This window comes from Micromys minutus, assembly GCF_963924665.1.
Source record: "Micromys minutus genome assembly, chromosome: 1".
NCBI classification, from domain to species: Eukaryota; Metazoa; Chordata; class Mammalia; order Rodentia; family Muridae; genus Micromys; species Micromys minutus.
Window position 1 is genome coordinate 253,594,611 of NC_137969.1, and position 26,070 is coordinate 253,620,680.

General features: G+C 56.4%; 1 protein-coding gene across 1 annotated transcript; it reads left to right on the plus strand.

The window, feature by feature from the left end:
- Positions 1 to 328: 328 nt before the first annotated feature.
- On the plus strand, positions 329 to 19,543 carry ASPG (asparaginase; the record flags this gene model as incomplete). Its single annotated transcript, XM_080929424.1, has 15 exons — positions 329 to 410; positions 5,262 to 5,370; positions 6,270 to 6,381; positions 7,617 to 7,742; positions 9,015 to 9,098; positions 9,790 to 9,916; positions 13,178 to 13,290; positions 14,037 to 14,219; positions 14,333 to 14,446; positions 14,951 to 15,064; positions 16,051 to 16,146; positions 16,365 to 16,528; positions 17,718 to 17,804; positions 19,136 to 19,235; positions 19,460 to 19,543. 15 exons carry the CDS (start codon positions 329 to 331, stop codon positions 19,541 to 19,543), a joined length of 1,695 nt encoding a protein of 564 aa, XP_080785550.1.
- Positions 19,544 to 26,070: the final 6,527 nt, after the last annotated feature.

Below are 26,070 nucleotides of genomic sequence, written 5' to 3' on the forward strand. Positions count from 1 at the left end.
TGACCCTGTCTGGGCATTTTGGAGTTCTGTGGCCTCTGAGTTAGGTAAGGCAAACCCAGAAAACCTGCCCCATTTTGAGGCCCCACCCCCTATGGTCTCAGCCCATCCCCTGCAGACAACCTTCCTGCCCTTTACAAGAGAGTGCCCCGCTCTCCACTTTGAAGGTGACTCCTCCTCCACCTCAGGTCCAGCCTACCTCGGATCTTTAGTTCCCACCAACCAGAGGAGCTCCAGACCTCCAGTAAGCCCCACCCTGCAGCTCCTCCCGCTTCCCGGTCTTGCTTTCCCTTTGGCTCTGTCCCCACTGAGAAGTCCCGCTGTCCCAGCCATGGCGCGTGCTACGGGACCTGAGAGGCGGCTGCTGGCCATCTACACCGGTGGCACCATCGGCATGCGGAGCGAAGGCGGGGGTGAGTCTGTGCTGTGTCCCCACGCCCTAAGCAGAACAGCCTCAGGGCTGGGCCGCTGGGAACTCTAGGGCTGTCTCTTGCAAGGGGAGACAAGACCCTTCCTCCTTCTCCTCCGGTAGGGAGCTCTGGTGGCTGGGAGTCTAAAGCCCAGGCCCTAGAAGGGGTGAGAGGCATGGTAACTCTTCCTGACCCGAAGTATCCCCAAAGCCATGAGACACACCGAGGAGGGACTTCGGAAGGCTGCTCGTCCGTTCTGTGCCTGGGACACTGGGAAGGATGCTAGAACATTCCACACCCTCTATCCTGTGAAAGCCCTTAGGGTGAGCTAGCTTCCTTTGCAGGTGGGACTAGCCCAGCCTCAGGCAGGGCTGCCTGCTTGTTCTCTCCCTGCAGAGAACCTAAGTTTTCCTAAGCTAAGGGCCAAGCTGGGTGCTCAAGGAGCCTGGGCACCAGGGTCAGGGTCTTAGAAGGCTGTCCTCTGACACATTCTGCAGCCTCTGGTTCAGACAGCTGGTGAATGCCCTGCGGACACCCCACTAGCAGGTGAGGCCATGACCAATTTGCTTGCCCTTCACTGGAGTGACGGTCAAAGCAATGGCACCCATGACTAGAGGGTCCGTTACTGCCAGTGAGCACAGTGTATGCTGTTGGGTTGTGTTGGGGCCACTCTCAGAGGGCTCCTTTGAGAACACAGGCTCTTGGAAGTAGTGGCTGCTGGGCTGAGGAGGAAGTGTGGCCAGACCAGGACGTGCAGTGTGAAGGAAGGAGAGAGGAACCCAGCGCACAGCTTAGAGAGGAGGGTTTGGAACTGCCCAGAACAGGGACTGGCCCTGTGCACCAGGACCGTGGTGACGCTGTGCCCCGTGTCCCTTGGATGTGCCTGTGTGTGCTGTGTTGGATGTGTGTTATGGTTCTCTTAAGAGGCTATGAGAGCATGGTGAGGCAGGAACGCAGAATACTTTAAAACCCCAAATCGGTAGGCTGCGGGGTTTCAGGAGGGTGAAGGTTCCTTGGGGCCCTGCTCCATGCTCTGGGATATGCTCCCCAGACCAGCTGTTTCTAGAAACCCACCCAGGCCTCAATGGGACCCCACAGCCTTCATGGGACCCCATAGCCTATAGCTACTGACCCTTTTCCCTCTAGAGCAACCTTAAGGAGCCTTGGGCTTAGTCCTCAGGGAACAAGAGAGAACTAGAAGATCTGGCCCTCGATGACCCCGAGGGGGATCTACACACATGAATGAGCAGCCAGTGCTAGGTCTTAGAGCCTTAGGCTGAAGCCGCTGGTTCTTTAGACAGATGTGAATGGCACCTTGACTTTCTATAAAGGGAAAGGGTTTCTGGAAATGAGGCAAGGCAAGTTGGGCAATACCTAAGCCTGGAACCTGGGCGAAGGATGTCCCAGCCCTGTGTGCCCTGCTATGGGGTTGCTGAACTGTGGGCTACAGGCTCTGGCTGCCCTGGATGGCCCCACTGGCATGAATGATTAACCGACTTGGCCCTGCTTATATGGGTCCTGGCCCCTGGTGAGTGGGAGTGGTGGCTTCTGCTACAGAGAAGCTGTTTAGATTGTCGCTGTTCGAACAGTTCGTGTACCTGCTGGTAAACAGTGCCCAACACTTTGTGATGAGCCCTGCCAAGGCAGGAGAGGACAGAGGTGACTGAATGACTCACCTCTTCACCACCCCTTTCAGTCCAAAAACACGTGTCCAGTGACCCTAAACCTGGTCCCAGGCTTGCCTCAGTGACACTTGGGCACCAGAGGGCTTCCTGTGTTAACTAGGATACCTCTTTCCTGCTGTCCTTGGGAGCCATTCCTTGCAACCACCACAGAGGAGCTAAGCTTCTGCACAGAGTAGCCAACGCCGCCCCCTGCCCAGTGGTCACAGTTGGCCCCAGCCCTAGAGTCTAGTCGGGAGGGATGATACCCAGTGTGACCAGGTAGGGTGGGGCTCAGCATCCCAGGGTTGTATGCTTTGGGGGTGCCCTCCATGGGAAAAGGATGCAGCTTATAAAATCAGAATCACAGCAAATTCTAATTTAAATGGAATCCAGAAAAATGGTCTTCCTGGCAGCTCAGGCCCTGTCTTCCTTGGCTTTTATGTGACACTTTTTTTTTTCTTTCTGGGATCTTGTCATGTGATAACAAGTTCGTAGTTTCTTTCTAGAAAGAAAAGCATAGAGTTTAGATTTCTTTTGGCTGGTTTTTAATGCTTCTCAGGTAGCCCCCTTCAAGATGGGGCTCCCAGGGTCTGTATCCCTTCAGTCCAGTCCATGATTACCCTAGGAGCCATTACCAATGGTCAGATTTAATAGTCCAGCTGTAGACAGAAGACCCTTGCCTGACGCACACATGGTCACAGCTCCCTCACCTAAGTGCACCTCCCACTTCCCCTTCCCTGGAGGTGAACTGCCACTGGAAGCATCAATAGATACTCAGTGCGAGGTCTCAGTGTCCTGAGGTTGCCAGCCATTCAGCACTGAAAGCCTTAGGGCCCAGTCCTCTTTCTGGAGGCAAAGTTTAAAGTCTCAGGGCCTTAACAGTTGAGCGGTCTTCCTGCCTCCTCTGCCTTCTGGTGGCTGCCAGGGTCTTGGTTTGAGACAACATTCCTCCTGTTCTGTGTGCGGCACTGCCCAATGGCCTCCGGTGTGTGTCACTCTCTGCCTGCCTTTGCTTACGAGGACGCACAGGTGAAAACCCAGCATCTTCACCCACCCCCGGGGGGGGGCACTTTACACAGTCATACCTCCAAAAACTGTCACAAAAGACAAATGCCGCAGGTTCTTAGACAAGGATGTTGGTGAGCTTGGGTAGCCCCTGAGTGCGGAAGCCGTCTGATGCTCTGGTCACACCTAGGGTGTCTCTGGTGGCCCATGGGGGCTGACTAAACATACGGGGCTCACCTGTTTTCCGAGCCCAGTCCACACAACGTTTCCATTAAGTGACAGTGACAGCAGACCACACCTGAGAAGTTTTACGGATTCCATGCCAGGCCAGGGGTGTGTTGGAGATGGGGGCGGGGTGCCTAGTGAAGCTGGGGGTATGGCAATGGTGGGGAATAGCTTTGTCAGCTCCAGATTCTGCAGGTTCCTGACCTGTCCCTGGGGGGCAGGGCACAGAAGCACATCTGATCTTCTCAGGAATGAGAGCTACCCTATAGCAGTAAAGGGCTGGCAAGCGGCAGCCGAGAAATTGCAGGATAGCTGAGTGGGGGAGATGGGAGAGATGTTACTGTGGGAGGAGGGGCCAGCAGGAGAGCTGGATGGGACTGGCTGGAGAGCTCAAGTGTCCTTATAGTTACCCCAAGAAATGGGAAGTAGCCAAGAGCATCCTTGGGGAGGTAGACCTCTGGTCAGGTGATTGGCTTGATGCTTCCATGGCTAATTGGCATCAGGCCTAGGCAGACAGCATCAGACTTGGCTGAGACTGGTACTCTCCCCTGGAGCCAGCAGGTCTGCAAGCAGCTTAAGGGAATGCTGAGGGCTGAGCCCTTCTCCACCTTAGTGCCCCTCAGCACCAGCTGCATCTTCTGGGGTGAGTTACTGGCAGCTTGGTTCAGGTGTGGTGTGGAGTGGGGAAGGAAAGCCTGGTAGTCCCGTTCCCTGATGACCCTGACCAGAGATAGAGCCCTCCCCACCGTCCCCAGAGGTTGTCCAATGTCCCCACAGTAAGCATAGGGCTTCCTGGCAAAGAGGGACTCTGAATCTGTGGCCAGAGGAGAGGCAGAGGGGTCCGGTATTAAAGAGGGGGCACCGGATAATAGTTGGGAACGAGTCCGGTAGATAAAGGTCCCTCACCCTGCAGCATGTGAAACTGATTCCCATAGTCAGGGCTTGGCTGCAGATCTCCCGCTAAGCAGGCACAGCGTGCCCACCCAGTGATGAGGAACGGCCAGGCTGTTGATAATGATGCAGCCACAGAAAAGGGTCCAGCCAGAAAAGGTTGTGCCGGGACCAGGTGGCACCCATGACTGGCACACCACCACCATCTCCCCCTGAGGTCTCACGTGCCTTTACTGATGTGCTCAGGACCTAGGCATGTGGGGAGGCTGTCACACAGGGTTTGGGTCTAAGGAGGTTGCCCAATCTGCCCAAGGTCACAGAGCTAGCAGAAGACAGCAGAGAGCGGTGGCTGGGGACTTTCAGTCTTCTGGGAGCCTTTGCCAGACAGTAGGACCCATTGGGGTGTCTTGGGAGCAGGGCTCACAGCATTCCCTTAGAGTGGGTTGGGATACTTGTGTGTTTGGCCTTTGATGGAGGACAGGAACCAGTCGCCTGAACTGGACCTTGGAGAAGTTGTACACGGCCCACACTCTCTGGGAGCTCACAGAACTGCACTATGATCTTAGCATCAGAGAACACTTCCTAGAGAAACTGGTTCAAGCAGGACCTTCCAGTACCCAATAGATGAGAAACGGGAGGGGGTGGGCAGTGCACATGGGCTGTTAGTGTACAGGGCAGCCATTGGGTCAAAGTCTGGAGAGGACCGGGCTCCACCGACCCCTCTTGGTGGGATGTACAGACACATTTGATACAAGCAGAGGCGGGACAGGGCAGACACTGGTGCCTGGAGCTTCTGGGATCCTCTGGGTTTAAGATTAGGACTCTCTGAGGAGTCAGCTCCAGAGGAGGATGCCAAAGCTTCCGGATGAAACTATTACCTAAGTTATCTGGGGACTTGGGAGCAGCTGTGGCCCAGCCCCCCCAGTCTGTGACATCTGTAAGAGTCTTGTCGGGCTGAAGCCTGGCCCCTGCCCTAGTCCAAGTCCTGACACCCAGGAGGAGAGAAGGGTGTTTGTCTTTGCTACGGCCCTGATTCGGAACTCACATTCCACTTGGACTCTGCCCACAGTGCTGGTACCTGGAAGAGGCCTGGCCGCCGTCCTGAAGACACTTCATATGTTCCATGATGATAAGTATGCCCGGGTCCACAACCTGCCTGAGGATACGCTGGTGCTGCCGTGAGTGGATATTCTTCCAGGCTCCGTGGCAGGGTTGATGTGCCGTTGTCCTAGGGTTGAAAGGGTGGGCAGGTCCTGCCAGGGCCGGAGGACACAGCCACTGGTGTGACCTCCATGTGAGCCAGTTGCACGAGGATCTCTGGCACCTTGAGTTCATGGGCTTTAGACTTAGCTGCTGCCTTCTACTGGATGTGGACATATGCACTGTGGTGTGCCTGGAACTCAGCTTACTGTCCCGCACTCCTTCCTCTCCTCTCCTTAAGTTCTGGAACTCAAAAGGGCAGGAGTAAAGGAAGCTCTCGGCAAGCATGAAAAGGACTCCCCTGTCTAGGTACCAAGTCTATCAGAAGAGGCTGGGCTAGCCCAGGTGGTGTCTACCTCTTCAGCATGGCTATCTTGTGTATCCCCACCGCCCCTAGCTACCTTACACCCTTTGTGGCCGAGTGAGGTGGATTTCTGCTCCACATGAGCTGGTCTGACCTCTCTCTGAGCTAGTGTAGGGATACTGCTTAAGGTTATATAGCCTGTCTACCTCTAGGAGACACAGTTTGTCCCTGGACTGTCAGGTGGAAGGGAGGCTGGGCTCATGATGCCAGGCTAGTGAGGAGGAGCCCAGTTACAGTAATCACACAGCCCCCTTCCACATCTGAGCCCCTGCTCAGCCTCTTCCACACCCCACTCCCAGGGTGTTCCAGCCCCGCCTACGCCCCAGCCCCTCCCAGGATGCCATAGCCCCGCCTACACCCCCAATCCCTTCCTAGGATGCTAAAGCCCCACTACACCCTATCCCCTCCCTGGATGCGATAGCCCCGCCCCACACCCTAGTTTGAGAATGTCGTGGGGGTGGGGCTTTGGATCAGGAGAAAGGCAGACTGGGAGTCAGGTTTTGCCTTCTGCAGCCCGGCCAGTCCTGACCAGAGGATCATCTACACAGTGCTGGAGTGCCAACCGCTCTTCGACTCCAGTGACATGACCATCACTGAGTGGGTTCAGATTGCCCAAACCATAGAGGTAGAGGGAGGGAGTGTGGGCAGGCGAGAGTGTGGGATTGGTAGGGCCGTGGGCGGGGCTATGGGCCGTGGGCGGGGCTATGGGGTGTGGGTGGGGCCAGAAAGCTGAGTTGGGCTGGAAGATGGGTATGGGCATCAGGTGAATACTGGGAAAGGTTATGGTGTGGGAGGGGCTAAGTGTGGGCGGGGCTGGTGGGCAGACACTGGCAAGTAACTATGGGTAGAGAGTTTGTGTTTACCTGAGACGTGGTCGTGACCTGCATGGCAGCTTTGGGAAAGGGCTGGGTCCTGAGCCACACACTGCACAGTCTGATGCCCTTTCTGTCATATGAGTAGAGGCTGGTTGCTCAAACAGTTGACCTGTTTCACTTAGTACTGTGGTGGGCTGCGTAGCTTTGTGGACCTGACTCCCCACCCCAATCCCAACCTTCGAGCTGCCTCTCGGTGGATTTAGCACCAAACCTTCCATCACAGCGAAGTGGACTGGTAGTCTTAGCCTCGAGGGCAGCTGCTTTACCCTAGAGCCAACTGTCCTTTAACTTTTCTCTTCTCCCATGAGCCCAGAGCTAGCGCTCAGGTGCAGCCATAACTCTGTAGTTATTTGCCTCTTTTAAGAAGCCCCAGATGTCCTGAATCTGGGCTCCACGTTTCCCAGGGCAGTCTTCCTCACTTGTGACTGACAGAGTCTCCAGGCTAGGTACAGTTGGTGCTACTCTGTCATGAAGTAAGCTACACCTCATTCTCATGAAGTTTTCTGGGCACTGACCCAACTGCCTGGTGCTCTTTATATCCGGGAAGCGAAGCAGCTGTACCTCATATGGCCAGCAGAGGGCGCGCTGCTCCACGAGACTGCCTAGCTCCTCTGGTCTTCCAATGGGTCAAGAGGTTCCAGCGCAGCGTGGAACCTCTTAGCCCTCAGAATTATTGTCTTGGCAGCCACAACTTTGGCCAGCACGCCGCCAGGACAGTTTGCTCCTGGAAGGCAACAGCTAAAAATCCGGGGAGCTGGGGTCCCTGAGGCCCACACCCCCTCATTCTTTGATGCAAGCCGACTAAAGTGAGACTCCAGAGAGGGCCTGCAGTGGGGGTAGGGGACCACACCGAGCCCTCTACCAGCATCCTAGGCTTTCCCTCTTTCTTGTGGCCTGTGAGGAGACACCTGCCTGCCGCCGGGTTCCCAGGAAAAGGCCTGTGGTGGAGAGACCTGGCCTGTCCTGAGCTCATCCCTTCCAACAGAGACACTACACACAGTACCAGGGCTTTGTGGTCATCCATGGTACAGACACCATGGCCTTTGCTGCTTCAGTGCTCTCGTTCATGCTGGAGAACCTGCAGAAACCAGTCGTCCTCACGGGTGCCCAGGTAACGCGTCCTCAGAGTCAGAGTCCTCCAGGGGCCACCGAGCCAGGCTGTGACCAGCCCTGGCCTTCTTACTCAGCACCTAGGTGTTTTGGTACCATGCCTGCTGGGTACTGCCAGTTAGCTCCCACCAATCTCTGGGACAAGGGACCCACAGGCTCCTGGAGTTTTTATCTATTAAGGTCTCAAGAATACCAGAGCCTAGGCCCTTACAGATCTACTACGCAGGGCCTTTTCCTCTTCTTTCTGCTGGACTTCAAGTCTGCTGCTCACCACCTAAGACTCAGTTCCGTAAATACACATACAGTGGCTCCCCAGGAGACTCCCCCAACCCTCACATAGGACATCTCCTCCTCTGGCCCTAACCTAGTACACCTTCCCCCAAACCAAAACCAATGGAATGCTGTGGCAAACAACTGTTTGAGTAAAGGCTGGCTTGGGGTTTCTGTAGCCACAGCTGACCACTGGAGCCAATCCTAAACCCAAGCCCTTCAGAATCCCTCATGGGGCAGAGGCCAAGGCCTGTATACAGGAAGCCAGCACCTGCGTCCCTTTAAGCATAACCTAGGGAACCGTCCACCAGGTGGGGTTGGTGATTCAGCTGTCCCTCACGGGAAACCCTCTTTCAGAGTACCAAGTACTATTGGGAGTACTGGTTCAGTTACTCTGGCCCAGTCTCTCCAATTTCCCAGAGAACCACGTAGTACAGTAGCCCTACTATGTGGGAAGGTCCTTGACAAATCATCCTTAGTCCTTAATATTCCCAGAGGGAATCTGAGGTTCAGTGACCATATTTCCTCCCAGACCCATGCACCACAGGAGGGACCTCCCCACAGAGACACTGCGCTGTCTGCTCCCAGCCGAGCATTCTCCAGCTAGATGCTCTTGCAGACCCTGGTCTCTCCATATCCCACAGCTGTCCTGACTGCTCTGCATGCCTCAGGAAGGACTTTCCTGCCCTGAGCCCCCTGCCTGGCCCACAGTGCTTGGAGTAGTGAGGAGACTGGACTTTGAAGCTTTGGGGGCTGGGAACCAAAACTGGACCTAGGTGTCTGCTGGTCACTTCAGTGGCCACCAGATGGACAGGTCAGGGAGCCCAGTGTAGACACTGTCAGGAGGAATGACAGTGGTTGGCAACCTCAGGAGTAGACTAAGTATCTCCAGACATTACTCCAACCCAAGCCTTCTGGCTGGGCCTGCGAGGTTTGCCTAGAGGGGGGATCTAGGTATGTCCTGAGTCCCCAGGCCTCAGCCGTCTCTCTGTCCTCTCTCCAGGTACCTATCCATGCACTGTGGAGTGACGGCCGTGAGAACCTGCTGGGGGCTCTGCTCATGGCTGGCCAGTACGTCATCCCTGAGGTATCTGTCCCAGCTGCACGGTGGCCCGTGTGGAGGGTGGGGAAGTGAATGCCAGGGCCCTGCTTATGTCCCTATTCTCCCAAATAACACATCAGTGAAAAAACTGGAGCTGACAAAGCCAAGGAAGGAAAGCCCCGCCCCCTCCATGCTGACACCCCTGTCAGCAGCCAGGTTTTATGCTGTGGTTATACCACACTGTGTTCCATACGTACGCATGAGACCATGAAAATGAACCGTGTCCGCCTTAGGCTTGGAGTCTGTTGTGTCCTTCCTCACGGGCTCCTTGGGAGACACCACAGGCCTGCCCCTTACAGGCCAAGCGGGGAGTCGCTCTGTCTTTAGCTGTTCCCTGGAGGTTGGCGGGGTCAGGATTAGGAATTAGAAAAGAGAAGCTGGAAGGTCAAGGGTGGCCCCCCAACCTCGTTTACCTCAGAGGAGTCTGGGGAGTCTGTGGCTCCTTGTATCAGTAAGTACGAGCACCAGTGGAGAAAAGCTGGCCGAGCAGCCAGCCAGCACCTCATCTGCGTGTTTAGTGCCCTGGGCCCTTGGTGGTATTGGCAGCTGGGTGACCTGGGGGGGACCCTGCCTGCTGGTTACCTCCAAGGTGTAGCATGGGAATGCTGGTGGGCTGAGAAGAGCTGGAAGATGTCAGGGGCCAGCCCTGAGCTGCTTGCTGTCCTGCCCTCCATAGGTCTGCCTGTTCTTCCAGAATCAGCTCTTCCGGGGCAATCGGACAACCAAGGTGGATGCTCGGAGGTTCGCAGCCTTCTGCTCCCCTAACCTGCCCCCTCTAGCCACTGTGGGCGCAGATGTGACAAGTAAGGGGCTCTGAGGGCACTGTCTGCTGGCTGACAGTGGGGGAGGGGTGCTCTGGGGCCTGTGGAGGTGGGAGACAGGCCTCCGTGGTGATCATTGGCAGAGCTTGGGAGTCTGACTTATGTGACCCTCAGCTAAGAAGTTCCTCTCGGTGACAGCCTATGGCTGTGCCATACACATTGGTTCTTCTCAGAACCTAACTGTTTATAGTATATCATGGCTCTTAGGAGTCCCAGAGGGTCCTGGCTCTGGAGCTTCCATAAGGGATTATACACACTTATCATAAGTACAGAGTGGCCTCTGCTGCCAGTCAGACCTTGACTCCGATAGCCCATAGCTTCCCATCTTGGATATATATTTTCCCAAGGGCCTCTGTCTCTCTCAACTCAGGACAGCTGTCCCCTGGTCCTTCCTTGGTCCATCCTAACCTATACAAAAGACTTGAGCAGCCATCTGATCCTGGGGCAAGTGTCCCCACTGCCCACACTCTCCCGTTCTTGAACACAGCCCCAGACCTGCCTGTCACTGAGATGCAGGCCCAGGCTCTGGTCCCTGCCCTATTGTCTTTGGGATTCCATTAGGAGTCTTGCACCTAGTAGGGCTGGGCTTCCGTTGTAGGCCCAGGTCGGGCTGCGAGTCTAGAGCGAAAGCAGCTCTTCTTGTCCGACAGGATGATTGGCAGTGTCCCATCTCTAGGCGGGTGGAGGCAGCCCTCACCCACACTCTACCTCTGCCTGGGCACAGCAAGTCCTGTAGGTGGGACACAGAACTGCTGGGACCTGCAGGTATCTGTTCTGGATACTCTTCCAAGGCATCGAAGCTGTTCCAGGTTCAGGAGAACCTCCAGAGAGGGCAGGGCTGATTCCCAAAAGCCTTCCCTTCCCCCTACCCTCTAGGCAGGGTCTCTGGGGTGGCAGAGGTCCGCTTGTTATCTGGACCTGTCGAAACCTCCTTGAAAGAGTTTGCATTAGATGGTGGTGCATTAGATAGATTATGGTGGCCCAGCTGTTAGCCCATGTTGGGTGGTGGTGACACAAACGGAACAGAGTGGGGGGAGGGACAATGGCTCACTAAGCCTGAGTCATGCCTTATCTGGGCACAGGGTTGGAGATTGTCCTGTGGGCAGAGAGGCCTTCACCCTGATTCTAAAAGCCTCCTCCATGCCGGGACACCTGGGCTGCAAGCCCAGCCCAGCCCAGTATAGCTTCCCTAGCCCATAGCTGAGGCTCACCCCCAGCCCAGCCCAGTATCCTGCTCCTCCATCCTGATGTGTGGGTGTATGGGAACCGGCACCTCGCCTACTTGCTATAGGCAGCCTGCCCAGCCGGTTCTGACATCTCATGTGGAGCAATCTTAGATTCTGCTCAGGGTGTGGTTGTTAGGGCCTGGGGAGGGGTCTGGTTCCTGCCTGCTTCCTGCCAGCTACCCATAGGACAGAACCCAGATGATACCATGTGATGTGAACCTCCTGAGGGCTGCCATCAACTCTTCATTTGCCCTCTGGGTGGTGAGGGGATAAGGGGACTGTCCTTGGTGACAGACAGGAAGGATATAGCCCATATCTCAGTCTGCTCTGCTGCGCTGGGTCTTGCTGGCCCTGCTCACTCCTGTGTACCTCCATCATCTCCCCCTTTTCCTCACTCCTAGTTCCCTCCTTCTGGGGGAGGGAACCACCCTGCTACAAAGGCACCCCTTAGTCTTGTTATCCACTAGCTTGGGGGTCTTAATGACACTCAGACATGTGAAACTCAGTGTCCTGCTCAGTACTTAGGAGCCACCTGCCTCCCAGAACCGGCAGGGCCACCTCAGACCCTAAGGCTAAAAGCAGACAAGACTACCAGGTTAGATCTCTCAGCCTGGAACACAGCAGGGGCTGTTTAAGGAAGAGGTGACAGCCGAGTTTAGTCACTACTGCCTTCCCCTGTATGTCCCCAGAGGACTTAAAGATTCTAAGGAGAGACTTCCTGGCTCATCAGGAGAGTGGCTGGCCATGGGGTGGTCCTTTGTCTATGTGGAAGCCCCCCTGCACCAGCCATAACTCTTCTGGTGGCAGCAACTCAGCCACCCAGCCTTATCTGTCTGCCCAGCTGAGATGCAGGTCCTTAAATTAAAGGAAGCCTCGAACTGCCATTGTATCGACTTATGGCTGCTATAGCAGGTAGGGTGTGCAGTTCACTGCTTGGGGGCCCTGCTCCCTCCCTTGCCCCGCCCCCACACCTCCCCCTAGAGTGTGTGTTCAGAATACTGTCAGGCACATTATCACATGCCTGTAGTTTGTGACCCCCTCACACGGCATAAGGTCGGGAGGACAGCAAAGGTGGGCAGTCTTGGAGTAGGTACCTGGAGCGGTAGCCTTGTCCTGGCTCTGTGTGTAGCACCTCGAGGGTACCATTCCCTTCCCCAGGACTCGGTTTTCCTAAGCTGGACTAGAGGATTCCCCTGATGCAACTTTATTACAGGGAAGCCACTAACATCCCACCTCTACTGGGCTGGAGGCTTCTGGGTGCCCAGGATTTGTGATGTTCAAGTGATAACTTGCCATGCCTGATCCTGCCCGTGTGGCTGATGCCTGGGTGTGACCTCGTAGTAGCCTTTGTCCCTGTGGACAAGTTACCCCTCTGGAAGGTCCCCTGGCGTGGCTCTGTTCAAGGGATGCTGACCCCAAATTCTTACTCCTCCCTTCCCTCCTTTGGCCTGGGATTCTGCCATTGCTCAGCCTGGGGATGGGGGGGAGTTGATGGGGTCTACTAGGCCCCCCTGAATCTGGGGGATATCATAGATGGAGGCTCGATTTCTTTAAAGGCACGGATCGAGAAGATCAACTAATTGACTTGATGGCCAGTGGGCATGGAAGGTCTCCAGTAAGCAGCAAGAGGGCAACAAGCTAGACTGATCAGAGGCTGGGACTTCCTGTGGACTAGCTGCTCCGTCCTTTGTACACATCAGTCCCTTTGCCTAGAGTGCTATCCCTACCCCACACACTTTTCTTCAGCTTAGTCAGGCTTGTTTGAGAGTCTTCCTTCTCCTTCCCTGTTGGCCGCAATCCCCAACCCTCGGCCCTACCAGCCTTGTCACCACCAGTATCGCCACCACTGGCCTTTGATCTTTCTCCTAACATCTCCCCCAGGCCACGGGACTGCTGTGGACCATGGCACTGGCCTGAGGGAGACCAGGGTTGAAGGGATTTGATTCCTGGAGGAGGGCTGGGGCCTCAGTTCTCCTCGGCCTGCAGCTTTCACACAGAGACCTTTCTCTGTCCTCAGTCAACCGCCAGCTGGTACGGAAGGCCAGCGGGAAGAGCCATCTGGTGGTCCACAGCAACATGGAACCTGACGTGGGCCTACTGCGCCTCTACCCTGGGATTCCCGCCTCCCTGGTAAGGAAACCTTAGAACTACAGTGCTCTCCATGGCTCCCTGGTACTACGGTCTCGCTTCCCTCTGCTCCAGGCCTTCCTCAGGCTAAAGTCTGCACAGAGCCACGGCTTACCCATTTGGGTAGCCTTCCCTTCTTAGTTGGGCTTTGCTCTTCCCAGGATGAAGGCTTGACTGCTTGAATGTGCAAGGCTGAGCAGCTAAGCTGAGTGTGCGCTTGAGGACACGTGAGGATGCCTGTGAACGCCTGCGGATGTGTGTGAACGTGTGAGGATGCGTGTGAACGCCTGGTGCCACCCTGGGCTAGGAGTGTCCCCAGGACTCTGGTTTCTTTTGGGCCAGGTCTTAGAAGGTAACTCAGGCTAGCCTGTTTCTACCCGCCCACGGCTGCATCTCTGCCTTTTTCTGTGCTGTGGGCCTTCTCTTGCTTCCTGTCTTCAGCCCTCTGAACTGGCTGTTCCTGTGGTGTCTCCCTTACCTATTCCATGAGATGCTGGTGGGACACAAAATTGTCCTCTGTCCTTGAATGTGGTTGTCCTGCCTGGAGGCGTCTGGGCAGGACCTATTCAAAAGGTCTCCAAGTATCAGGAGCCCTGCTTCTCCAGGCTAACACCGGAGGGGCAGGGGGACTATGGAAGCTCAGCTTGCCCCACAGTCAAGGTTACCCTGAGAGGGAAGCTGGTCAGCTGGGAAGCCTAGGATAAGCTCTTGCTAGCTGGAGCTCTCCCAAACCTGTGCGCCCTACCCAGGTCCGGACCTTCCTGCAGCCCCCACTGAAGGGCGTGGTCATGGAGACCTTTGGCTCCGGGAATGGGCCCACCAAGCCTGACCTACTACAGGAGCTCCGGGTGGCGGCTGAACAAGGCCTGATCATTGTCAACTGTACCCATTGCCTTCAGGGAGCCGTGACTTCGGACTACGCATCTGGCATGGTGGGGTAGAAAGTGGGCCTGGGAAAAGGGAAGTGTACCTGGGTTCTGCTTCCCCTTGTCTGGGGAGGTCCCTGGGCCAGCCTCCTTTTCAGGCCTGTTTGTTCCTCCCTCAGGCCATGGCTGGAGCTGGCATAGTTTCAGGCTTCGATATGACGTCAGAGGCTGCTCTGGCCAAACTCTCCTATGTTCTGGGCCAGCCAGGGCTGAGCCTCAGTGACAGGAAGAAGGTGGGTATACCCCTGGGACTTGGAGCGCTCCCATGAGCACACAAATGCCTGCTGACTCCTGACAGGACCAGCAGGAGTATCTGAGTCTGTGCTTCAGAAGTGGAAGGGGAAAAAGGACTAGTGTGGACCCAGTTCATCCAGGGCCACACCCTATCCTCCTCTGGGGAGTCTGACCACCAGTTCAGTAACCCCTCCCCCACTGCTCCTGGCCCCCTGCCCTGCCTCCCCCTTCCCAGGTAGGACTCATACACAGCGCTCCAGGCCTGTATGATGCCAAGCCCTGGCTGAGGTCTTAGGAAACCCAGAGCTTGCAGGGAGGGAGGGTAGGGCTAGCCTTCTATGGGGATTTTGGGTCACACTAAGCCCTTGCAAGGTGTCACAGAGGTGGAGTGTCAGACCTGCAGCAGGCCAGACTTCCTGCCCTGGGATCCAGGTTATCCCAACTAGCCTGGACGTCCTGGTCCTGTTCTGACTAAACCCAGCAGCCTCCATGTTCTGTTGTAGCTGCTGGTCAAGGATCTTCGTGGGGAGATGACGCTGCCTGCCACAGATGCCCTGCTGCACGATGGCGTGCTGGGCTGCCGGGTCGCCTGGCTCCTCAGTATGAATGGCAGCCAGGTACTAGCTGCGCCGTGTGGGTGTGGCAGGGTCTGAACACACTGGGTAGGAGGTATCACCACAGGAGGAAAATAGCAAAAACTGCCCCACTGGAGGGCTCTGGCAGGAACCCCTGTGCCCACCTGCAAGCCCACCTGTCCCCATGCCCTGGAAGCAAAGACTGCCACCAGCCACCAGTTTCCTTCTATCTGCTGTCTATGCCAGTGACCCCCGAGAGCTGTTTAAATTTCTGCCTCCACTGCAGATAGGATGACAGTCCCGGTCATTCCTTGAGAGAGCATGGGAAATGATACAGGGCCCCCTCCATCCCTTCCCCACGCACCTGCGTGCAAAGGTATATTAACATTCCTAGAACCACTGTCCCATTGCCCGGTTAGTCATCCAGGGGCTCTCCAAGGCTCCCGAAAGCCTTCAGAGTACCACTTTGTTCGGCGTCCACACTGGCCTAATCATAGCTTCAGGCCAGCTGGGCCCTAGATGGACAAGGAACCTCACCACACAGCCACCCTAATGACAGGCCTCGAACACAGCCAACATGGAGTAATTAGCCACCTGGTTCATAAGGTAGTTCTGCAGGGGCCACTTGCTGGGCTCCTGGGTTCTCATCCCTGCTGGGGCTGCACACTCAAGTACTGAGGGCAGAGGAAAGCTCAGAGATTAGACCACATCAGCTCCGAGTCTGGAAGAGACCTCAGTCAGCCCTGACTCTTCAGTACCCAGGACAGCCACTGTCCCCACAGGGCTCAAGTTCAAGCCAGCAGGACGTGCCCTGACCACAGCAGCCCCTGCTCTTTATATCCCCACACAGAGGACACGTCCCTTGACTACCCCATATGATTCCCCCAAATCCCTACCATCCACCCAAGCTTGCTCCTAGGCCAGAACGACAGTGCAGAGACAATGGGGAGACGGGCTTACATGGACAGGTGGGTCGCTGGCTCCCCAAAGCATGGCAGTGGCCCATGTCGTCATTGTCTTCCCCTCAGGAGGCCGATGCCATGAAGGATGTTCTGCTACCTGGCCTGGCCCTGGCTGCAGCTCATGCCGGTGACCTGGACACTCTGCAGGCCTTTGTGGAGCTGGTGAGTCCCCACTGAGGACCAAGTTAGCAGGTGGGACACTGCTCACATGGGTAGAACAGACTCCCCAGGGTCTCAGTGACTCTCCTAAGTCATACCGGGCAATGGGCCTGCATACTACCCTAAGGACCTCACTCTCATTCTTCCCAGTCATGTAGGTGGCTCACCTGACCTGTCCCAGCCCCGTTTTGAGGCTGTGTGCCCTTGTGTCATTGTCCTAGGGCAGAGACCTAAACCTGAAAGACTACAGTGGTCAAACGCCGTTGCATGTGGCTGCTCGGAGGGGGCATGCTTCAGTGGTTACCATGCTGCTGCAGAGGGGTGTGGACGTGAATGCTCGTAATGAGGATGGTCAGAGTCCACTACTGCTGGCCGTGAGGGGCAGGTACCAGGGGCCCAGGTGCTGCAGCAAGCATGTGGGTAGCGGGACGGAGGACACTTGTCTGGTGTGAACAGAGATCAGGTGGAACACAAACGGGGTCAGTAACGGAGGCCTGTTTCTGTGGGGGGCATCTGGAAGGGCTTCGTGGAGGAGGTGGCCTCAGAAGCCGCAGGCAGTGTCTAGGAAAGAATAACACCACTGACAACGTGTGAGGAGTTCCCATGACAACGTGTGAGGAGTTTCCATGAGGGACACAGGATGGAGGAGACAGGACCCCTGCCCTCAATTGTGATATCTCTGGCCTCATGCAGGAAAGCCAAGGCCACACAATATAGTCCAACTTATATGTCCCCATCAAGAGCGCAGCATTGGGTGCAGAAGGCAGGTCAGCAGAGTTGGGTGCTTCCTCTGTGACCTCTACTGCCAATATGGAGACAACCCGGCATAGCGTGGCAGAGGCTGGGGTCAGCCTGGCAGGGGCATCTCTCTCTACCAGAGCAGCTTTTTGGGGGTTTCTTGCAGTAGCACACAGCCCACAGACCCTGGGGTGTTAAGGAATAAAATGCTTGAGTTGCCCAGAGAGATCAGATGGTGGTGTCCGGTCCTGGTCCCTCCCCAGTGATACCCCCACCCTGGGTTGGGGATGCTGAGGCAGAGCCTTCCTTTTAGAACAGGTCTGGGGGGGCTCTACCTTAGCCCTGCTAACACCCCTGCCCCAGCAGGCAGCTCCCCCTCCAGGTGTGGCTTAGCTACATTGCCTCAAGAAATGGCTCACCCTGTTAGACCCCACCCACTGTTCATGTTCCTAGCCTATATCCAAGGGAAGAATTGGGGTACAGTCGACTTGGTTTCCCCAGAGCCTATCCTGGGTTTCAGCAGTGAAAGGTCACTTGAGGTGTGTGACACATTGGGACTGACTAGGTGAATGTGTCTGTAGGCCTCCTGGGTTGTGCAGTTTGCATAGAGCTAGCTGTTCAGCCTGTAGGCTAGTGCCTTGTGACTTGGGACAGTCTGTGAAGGCCTTGAGATAGCACCCAAGCCTGGGCAAAGAGTCAGGACACAGTCCTTGTCCGGGACTAGGCTGTGGGTGTCTGGGTGAGCGCTTCCTGCCCGCCAAACTCCGAACGTCTGAGAACTGAATGAGGCTGGCAGGGTCCAGGCTACACGGACAATCAGCACTTCTCCATGGCAGGCATCCAAGCGTCATCGGGCTGCTGAGGGCCGCTGGGGCTCACCTATCTCACCAGGAGCTGGAGGACGTTGGGACAGAGCTGTGCAGGTGATGGTCTGAGTAGCTGTATGTAAGGGGCGTGGCCTTAGGGTCCAGGGAAGTAATGGGGCTGCTGGGAGGGTCAGGTCTACTGGGTGGGGCTGAGGATGGGGAGCCCACACTCAGGAGGCCTGGCTGACGGAAGTATCTCCCTCACACCTGCTACAGGAGTACCCAACAGAACAGTCAAACAGGGGTGTGCATGTGCTGTGGGCCTGGTAGGCCCGGGGGTAGGGAGAGCAAAGAGCAGACTGGTCTACAACAGCTGGATTAGCAACAGCTGTCACGCTGTGTTCATCCTGGGTACTAGACACTGTCATGGGCCTTCAGACTGGCTTGTTGGGATATCCTCAGTCTCCTGGCCTCAGCCTCAGGCCCCTACACTGGTCCACAGTATCTGAGGGGGAATAATACTGTTTGCTGACTTTCCCCCAAGATGGAGGGGTAAGGGTGGCTTGTAGAGGTGATGGGGTGATGGTGGGAGGGAACAAGAGAACCGAGGCTGGCCGCTGAAAGTGGGGAAACTGAGGCAGCCCCAAGGAGTCTGCTTTACAGTGGGAGACTGGGCTAACCTGAGCTGCTAGCTGGACTGAAGTGGAGGGAACCAGTATAGGTGAATCAGCTGCAGGTGCTTCCAGCACAGTTCACCCCTGAAATCACACACCACCACCTAGGGACTATGGCTTCCTGAGCAGGAAGGAGTCTTGGGACCACTCAGGTCTCTTCTAACCTCAGTTTACCCAGGGAGGAGCCTGGCTCTCAGAGTAAAAATCCAGACAGGAAGGATAAAGACACTGTTGAAGAACAAGGATGTCCTCTCCAACCTTTCTCTACAGTGAAAGTGACCCCCACACTTCCTCCCCAACCAGAATGCTCCTACCTCCTACAGGGGTCCAGGGTTAACTTGGACACTTCAGCTTCCAGGTTCCTTTCTGTAACTACTGGATGTCACTGTTTCCTTCTATCTTGAGACAGGCCAGATATGTCACAAAGTCTGTGTTGTGAAATATGAGACTGGCAGGGGTTGGGTGTGTGTGTACTCACAGGTGTGTGTGTGTGTGTGTGTGTGTGTGAGAGAGAGAGAGAGAGAGAGAGAGAGAGAGAGAGAGAGCTCGTGCCCTTGACCTGAGTCACAGTCACACCCCATAGGTGAAACCAGACTCCAGGCCGCCCCGCAGCTTAGACTCCTGCCCCAGGGCTGGGTGCTGCTGGATCAGCTGTTTAGGACTGGCTCTGTCAGAGTACCCAGGGCACTGGGAGAGGCAAATACAGAAGGCAGGCAGGCAAGGGACCCAGCAGGTTCTGACAGCTTCTCTCCATGCCCCTCCCCCCACTCCCAGGCTGGCATCAAAGGCGGACATCGAAGGCCTACGGGCATGGTGGCAGGCTGGGGCTGACCTAGGACAGCCGGACTATGATGGACACTGTGCCCTGCAAGTAGTGAGTTCCTGCCTCCTGTACCTCTTCTGTGGGCCTCCTGGAGGTCCTCAGCTACCCTCCCAAATCCTGGACCAGGAGCTGCCCATTCCTCCTAGGGAAATAACTTTCCTTCAGATCATTCCACTCTGTGAGACTGTGTCCTACCAGTCCCCCAGGCGAGGGTGGGACTTTGGGACTTCCGGCTGCTGGTCCAGGCAGTCCCCACAGGTCTGTCTCCCCTGCAGGCTGAAGCAGCTGGGAATGCAGATGTGGTGGCCCTGCTACAGAGCTTTAAAGACAAGGTCAGTGCCCAGCCCCAGACCCACTAGGTCCTGGGCTGGTCTGATAGCTCCTCAGTGAACTCTCATTGGTTTGCAACTGGGTCCTGATACCTGGGATCCCAGAGCCAGTTCTGGAGACAGCTGGAGGAAGTGGATATGGGAGATGTGTCATCCAGAGCCTATCTTGGGGACCTGAGAGTCAACACAATCTCCTGGAGATGGCGGCTGCTGGGGCTTCATGGAGGAGAAGCCCATCTCAGACCTTCACCCTTCCCAGTCTTGAGCTGAGTGACTGGGAGGGCCTAGGCCTGCTTCCAGCCGACATCCATCCACATTGCTAGACTAGATGGGCTACCCCAAACTCCTGGGTCTGCCTGGACTCCATACACACTGCTCCTGGGGTGGAGTAGGGGGAGCCCTACCTCTGGATGCATCCTCTGTAGGTCCTCAGCAAACCTTGTTTCCAGGAAGTGCTCCTTGGCTCCCAACCTGCTGTGCATGAGCAGTCTCTTACTGCCCAAGGGACTTCGGGCACAGACCAGCCGATTGGCTGCTGTGTTAGCGTCATTGTATTGGGTGAGACCTTGAGGCCTTCAGACACCAGCTCTGTTCTGGTCTTGTCATTGTCTCCAGCCAGGTGTCCCAGAAGCTGACACAGAGCATTGGACTTTTCCTCCCTAAGTTGGGGTGGTTTTCTGCTAACTGCTGAACTTCCCAGCCTGTTGGCATGACAAAATCTGGAGGTCTTTGTTGAGGAGAATGTCAATAAAGTTGTCTGGACAGCTGCTGCTTGGCCTGGATGGGGCTGGGGGCTGTGACTGTGTACACATGTGGCGACCAGGCCTCGGGCTGTGGGGCAGAAAGCCATCTCCACAGCAGACAGTAGTCCACTTACGCAACCATCCTGAGGCTGGCCAGGCATGGCAGGATAGGGTGATATGGGGAGGGCTGAGCAAGCTGCCCTGCCCCACCGTCAACCCCGCTGGCAGCTTCGGGGGTAGGGGGAGGTGTCCATCTATACATCCTGATTCCTCTGGGGCTCAGTCACCTTTTTGAGGCAGCCAGGGGCTAAAGAGGAGTGTCAGGAAACCCTGGTGTCCTGGCAGATAGTCCCCAGGCACGGGTGTTGGGGGTGCATCTTCCAACTCTCAACCTGCTACCCTCTGAGGCCTGGGCTGCTTACAGGAAGGCAAGGATCCTGCCAGGGTGAGCAAGTGAGCATCCTGTCGCAGGTGGGCAGCTGCAGGTGTGGACTAAGGCATGATGGGACTTCAGGGAGCAGGCAACTGCTCAGCCCTCAGTCCAAGCATCTAACAAGAACATGGCTCTCCAGGCTTTAGCTCCTTAGGTGTGAGACATTGCCACCTATTCTGCCACCTACAGCCTTTGCCCTTTCTTGCTAGGAGCAAGGAGCTGCCCTCTCCCTTGTACCAAGATGAGGATGCTTTGTCTAGGGGTCCTTTGGGACTTGAAAGCTTGAAAACATGCAGGCCTCCGTAAGAACTTACACCCTAAGGATGGTGGACAAATATGACCCCCAAAAGCTGGCCCTTGGCATTTGGGTGAGCCAGGCTGAGGCTCCCCTACCCACACCTTAGTCTCCTCAGCCTAGTTCTCAGGCCCCAGCAGCCTGGCAGCCTCCCAGCTCCTCACCCAGACAGGTGTGCTCACACCTTGCACAACCTGGTAACACCGCCTGACACAGCGGGGGGGCCCAGAAGCCTTTGCCCCACACCTCAGTGAATCCCTGATGCGTGGGTGGAGAGGTAACACAGGGCATGAGCATCCACAAGTCCTGATTTCACCCGTGGGCTGAGACTTCCAGGGTCCAGGGCAGGGTGGAGAGACTTGTCCGAGACATACTTGCTTGAGCAAATGGGGACGATGAGCTCAGCCTGATGTCTACATACAGCAGGCTCTCGCTCTCCTTCGGGAGACTGGCAGAGCCATTGCTTCGGATGCACCACACTCAGATTGTGCAACCCTAGGTGGCTCCCTTCCCCATTCTGCTGAACCCCACCCCCACCGGCAGTTGTGAAAGCCTGACTGAGGCTTTTCCTCAGACCTCCATACAGGTTCTACAGATGAGAGCAAGGGGGTGGGGGGCGTCAGCAGTTGGGCAGGTAAAAGGGACCTCCTACAAGGGTTGGTAGCCAAGCTGGTTCTCAGGATCCTCAAGGTTGATAGCATGAAGCCTCACCCTGGACAGATGCTGGACTGGCCTCAAAGGCACTGTCCAGAAGGCTTGGGAGAAAGGCAGGTGCTGTATTAGTAAATTCCTCTGAGGGTCACAGATAATTCGCTTAGTCAGATGGCATGAGATCCATGAGGTGACACTTGGGACACGGACATGTTCCTCTCAGGCTCCTAAGAAGGGCATTGAGCCATCCTTCCATCTACTGGCCACTGCAGGAACACTGGGGTCGCCTGTTGGCACATGCAGAGCTGAGGTGATTCAGGTGACCCTCAGACCAGACGCCTGTTTGGATAAGCTGGGAAACCCTATGGCCCTCCTCAGGGGCCGAGCCCTGCCCCCAGCAGGGAAGGCTCCTTGCTGTTTTGCACCCTGGTAATTTCCCTTTGAGGAGGCTTCAACTCCTCTGAGTGCCAGGGCTATCTCTAGAGAACATCTCCCTTTCGTCACGCCCTCTGTTTTCCCAGCGTTTTCTATTCTACAATCAGACTCCCCAGTTGAGCCCTCCGGGCCACCCCCACCCATCTCCTCATATACAAGTGATCTCTTGCAAGATCTCTTGGTTGTAGTATTTCCTGTTGCAAGAGAGCCATAGGGGCCTGTATCACCTGCTTCCCAAAAGTCCCCTCTGAGGCAGAGTGCCCACATTTGCTGTGGGACGGGAGCCCACACAGGCCAGACTGTATACAGAGGGTTTTGTTTGTTTGGTTGTTTCATGTCTCACTGAGATGGCTTCCAGTCTAAGTAGTGCATGCCTGGTAAGACTCTGGCATGCCTCTTTGGGGACATTCCTTGGTCCTCCATGGACTTTGTGGACACTCCCTAATCCTCCACATTCAGTCAGACATACACGACGATGCCAAGAGCTGTGAAACCTCTGAGAAGGCGTTGCTCCTCTCTGAGGCCGCAGACCCAATTGCAAAAATAAAAGTGACACAAGAACCTTCACTGATCACCCTAGAAGTTGAATGCAAAAGCTAAACCCGACAGCGCCACCAAAGAACAGTCTAGAGGCTTTCTCACAGCAAAGTGGCTCACTCTTGCCTCGACCCAATCTGTGGCTCCCACCGCAGACGCTGGTGTTCTTGGGCTGGCTGGCCTGGATTTGAGTGAATTATGACAGCCTTCAGGGGGTCCTCAGGGGCTCAAGTTTTACAGGAAGGAGTCAGAGAATGACTGCGACGGCTCTCCATTACCTTTAACACGGTCCTTACGCCAGGCTACACTGGAAATGGGCTCAGTGACTACAGGGCAGGGCGCCTGCAGGTGCTGAGCACACGGGGCCCTTTGGACTTGGGGCAAGGTCCCTGGTTAGCCCGCACAAGGACCAAGGACTGGGCTCGCCCCGCCCACTCCGGCCGCCCGAGAGGCCCAGGTCTGGGAAGCAGAAACTCGCCGCAACCCACCCCCCCACCCAGTTTCACTTTCTCTTTGTTCCCTCCTTCTCCTCCCACGGAGTTCTCTTTGAAGGGAGTCCGCGGTGCGGGCGTGTCCGATCCCGCCCCCGCGCCGCCCGTGGGGCTCGGTGCGTGCCCCGCCGGCGTGGCCCCTTGGCGAGCTTTGCAAAGCCAGCGCTCGGGCTTCCAGCGGGCGCGGCCCCCGCGCCGACCCCGGCCAGGTGCGCCGAGCTGGGCGCCGGGTGCGGCCGGTGACTCAGGGCCACCCCCGCGCGGGCACGCGGAGCAGCTCCCGAAGCCTCGGGCCGACCCGCCGCGCGACCCGCGAGCCTGGAAAAACCGGTCCGGCCAGCGCGGCTGGCGCGTTCCGGCGCCGAGCGGGGCGGCCAGGACGCATAAAAGGCGCAGGCTCGCCGGCCGCCGCCGCACGGAGTGCAGCCGGGCCACGCGGGCCGGGTCGCAGGAGGGCGCTGAACCGTGGCCCCGGAGCTCCGGGCCGCGCAGAGCTTCTGTGTGCAGGCGCGCCTGGTCCAGTGGTTCTTAACAGTTCAACAGTTCTGTAGCGCAATTGTGAAATGTTTAGGACCACTAGACCCGGCGCGCACGGCGGCGAGGACAGCAGCGACGGGGCGGCCCCGACGGCCAAGGTCGGCTTGGGAGGGGCGCGGGAAGGGGGGCACCCCGATCGCTGAGACCCTTGCAGTCTCGCAGCCTGGCTGGAGTGCAGAGCGACGATCCGGGACGCACGCTGGCTCTGGACGCGCGCGGCAGCCTGCTCTTTCGCCCACACTGCTGACACGTGGGCTGGCAAGAGGCGCTAGCGTCGCCTTCCTTCTCTCCCGATCCTCCCCAGTCCAAAGACACTGAATCTTTGGCAGAAGCCCGAGGCAGGCCTCCGGGTTAAGGGGCGTTCTTTGCTTCAGGGCCGGGAGCAGCGACTGGGACCAGCAGAGAGAATTCTACTGCAGGAGCTTTCCCCTTTCCAGGCTGGGGTAGGAATCCTGTGTGTGCTGCATGAATGGACGACTTCCAGGGCCAGAAGTGGTGGGCTGGAGAAGAAATGTGAAGAGTGGCAGGGACAGTCCCAGTCCTGATTCGGATTCCGGGCCAGGATGACCTTTTGGGGCCTCAGGCTCTGCTGTTTGGATGTGGGGGGGGGGGTCTGAGGGAAACCTCTGAGCGAAGGAAGTCTGCTTTACCTGACATCTCCACCCCCGGGTGGTCGGGGCCTGTCAGATGGGGCTGTGTGGAAAGAGGGGGGTCTGGCTGCACCCTGTAACTGACAACCTAGCAACACAGGGAAAGAGGGGCTTCTCCTGTCTCAGCTTCTCTTGGCCCAAATATGGGAACCACTGGGAAGCCTAGGCTGGATTTAAGGCTGGTTCAGAGCATTTACCCGCTGGATGAGTCCCCCTGTCTCGACTGTACATTGGAGAGGTACCGGTACCTTTCCTTTGCAGGCGGTGTGGGCACACACACCAGGCAAGAGCAGGAGACAGCCTGAGTTGGGAGGGAATGGTGTTCGCTGGTATGTCCCGACTCTCCACCCGGTTAGCATCTGCTTCTGGTCAGCATCTTACCTGTTGGCCAGGAAGTGCCACTGTGGACGTTTCCTAGTGAGCAGGAAACCCTAGGAACCAGAGGGCATCCCAAATGCTGTGAGACCTTCTTTTTATACCATGCCCTTGCTGTGGGAGCTGCACCGTCCTTGGCTACGCAATCAGGGTGTGTGACATGTTGGATGTCCTGGTCTGTAGTTCTGAATCATGTAACTTGGTGTAAACATGTAGAGTGTAGGTTGATACAAAAATAAACATATTCCAAAGCATCCCTGTGTCCTTGAGGCTTTTCCTTGAGGCCTGTTTGTGAGGCCTCTACCTAGCATCCTAATCCCCCTCCCCCTTCTAACACCGTAGGAGAAAAAATTGAAACTAGGACTGCTCCAGCCCTAGGCCCTGCTTCCACTTCCACTTTCTGCCAGGGTTTTCCTGGCTGCCAAGCCAGATCCCCTCTCTGGAGTTTGAGCGACACTTCCCAGAACCAGTGTAGGGAGTGGGCTTGGGTCTCTGGGGCTGAAAATCCAGCCCCTGCAGTTCGTTTCCAGCCCCTTTATGGAGATCCCAGTTGTCTTTTGCCTAGCCAGGCTGGGGACTGACCATAAACTTGTGCTGGGGACCTGGTTCTGAATTGAGGGGCTGGGAAGAAAGGTGTCTCATCCCTTCCCCTCTCTGTCCTAGATACATTTCCTCTTGAGCCCACGCCTGGCTTTGGATTGGGTAGGGCTAGGTGTGGGTGTAGGTGTGTCCAAACCCAGCTCTACCTCCTACAAGCAGGAGCCCTTGTCAGCGCCCTTATGCCCTGGAATTTCCACATCCTCTTATAAAAGGAGAGGCGGGAGTGGCTGGAACAGTCATTGAAGGACGCACAACCGGCTGAGGCGTTGTGGACAAGCCTTGCTCCATGATGGGAAGACATTTGATGTGCTCACTGGAGAGGCAGCTTGCAGCCAGGACTTCAGAAGATCCATGGAAGACCTTGGGTAGTCCTGTGCTGAGGCTACTTTGAGGGGAGCAGCTCCCGCTCTGCAGGGACCATATGCACGCTCCTAGTGCCTTAGCCCTTGTACTCAGAGCCCCTCAAGAGTTCCCAGGATCCATTGCTGTCAGTGATGGGTCTCTCTACAGTGTTAGAGGGCCTCTCATCTCCCAGATTTGCTTTCCTAGCCTGTCCCTGGACCTTAGTATGGATGTGAGGCTCCTTTCCAGCCCTGCAGTGTCCTTGCCTACTGCTTTCTCCTGGGTAAATCTGGGACAGTACTGGGCTACGTACTGCAGCCCAACACAGCCTCTCCAGAATGACCGACTCTTACAGGTTTGCCTGGATCTCTTATTTAGCACTTAAAGTCGTTTGACTCGGGAACCTCTCGGTCCTGATCAACTGGGAAGGTCGTTCATCCTACCCAGGACTAGATGATAAAGCATAAC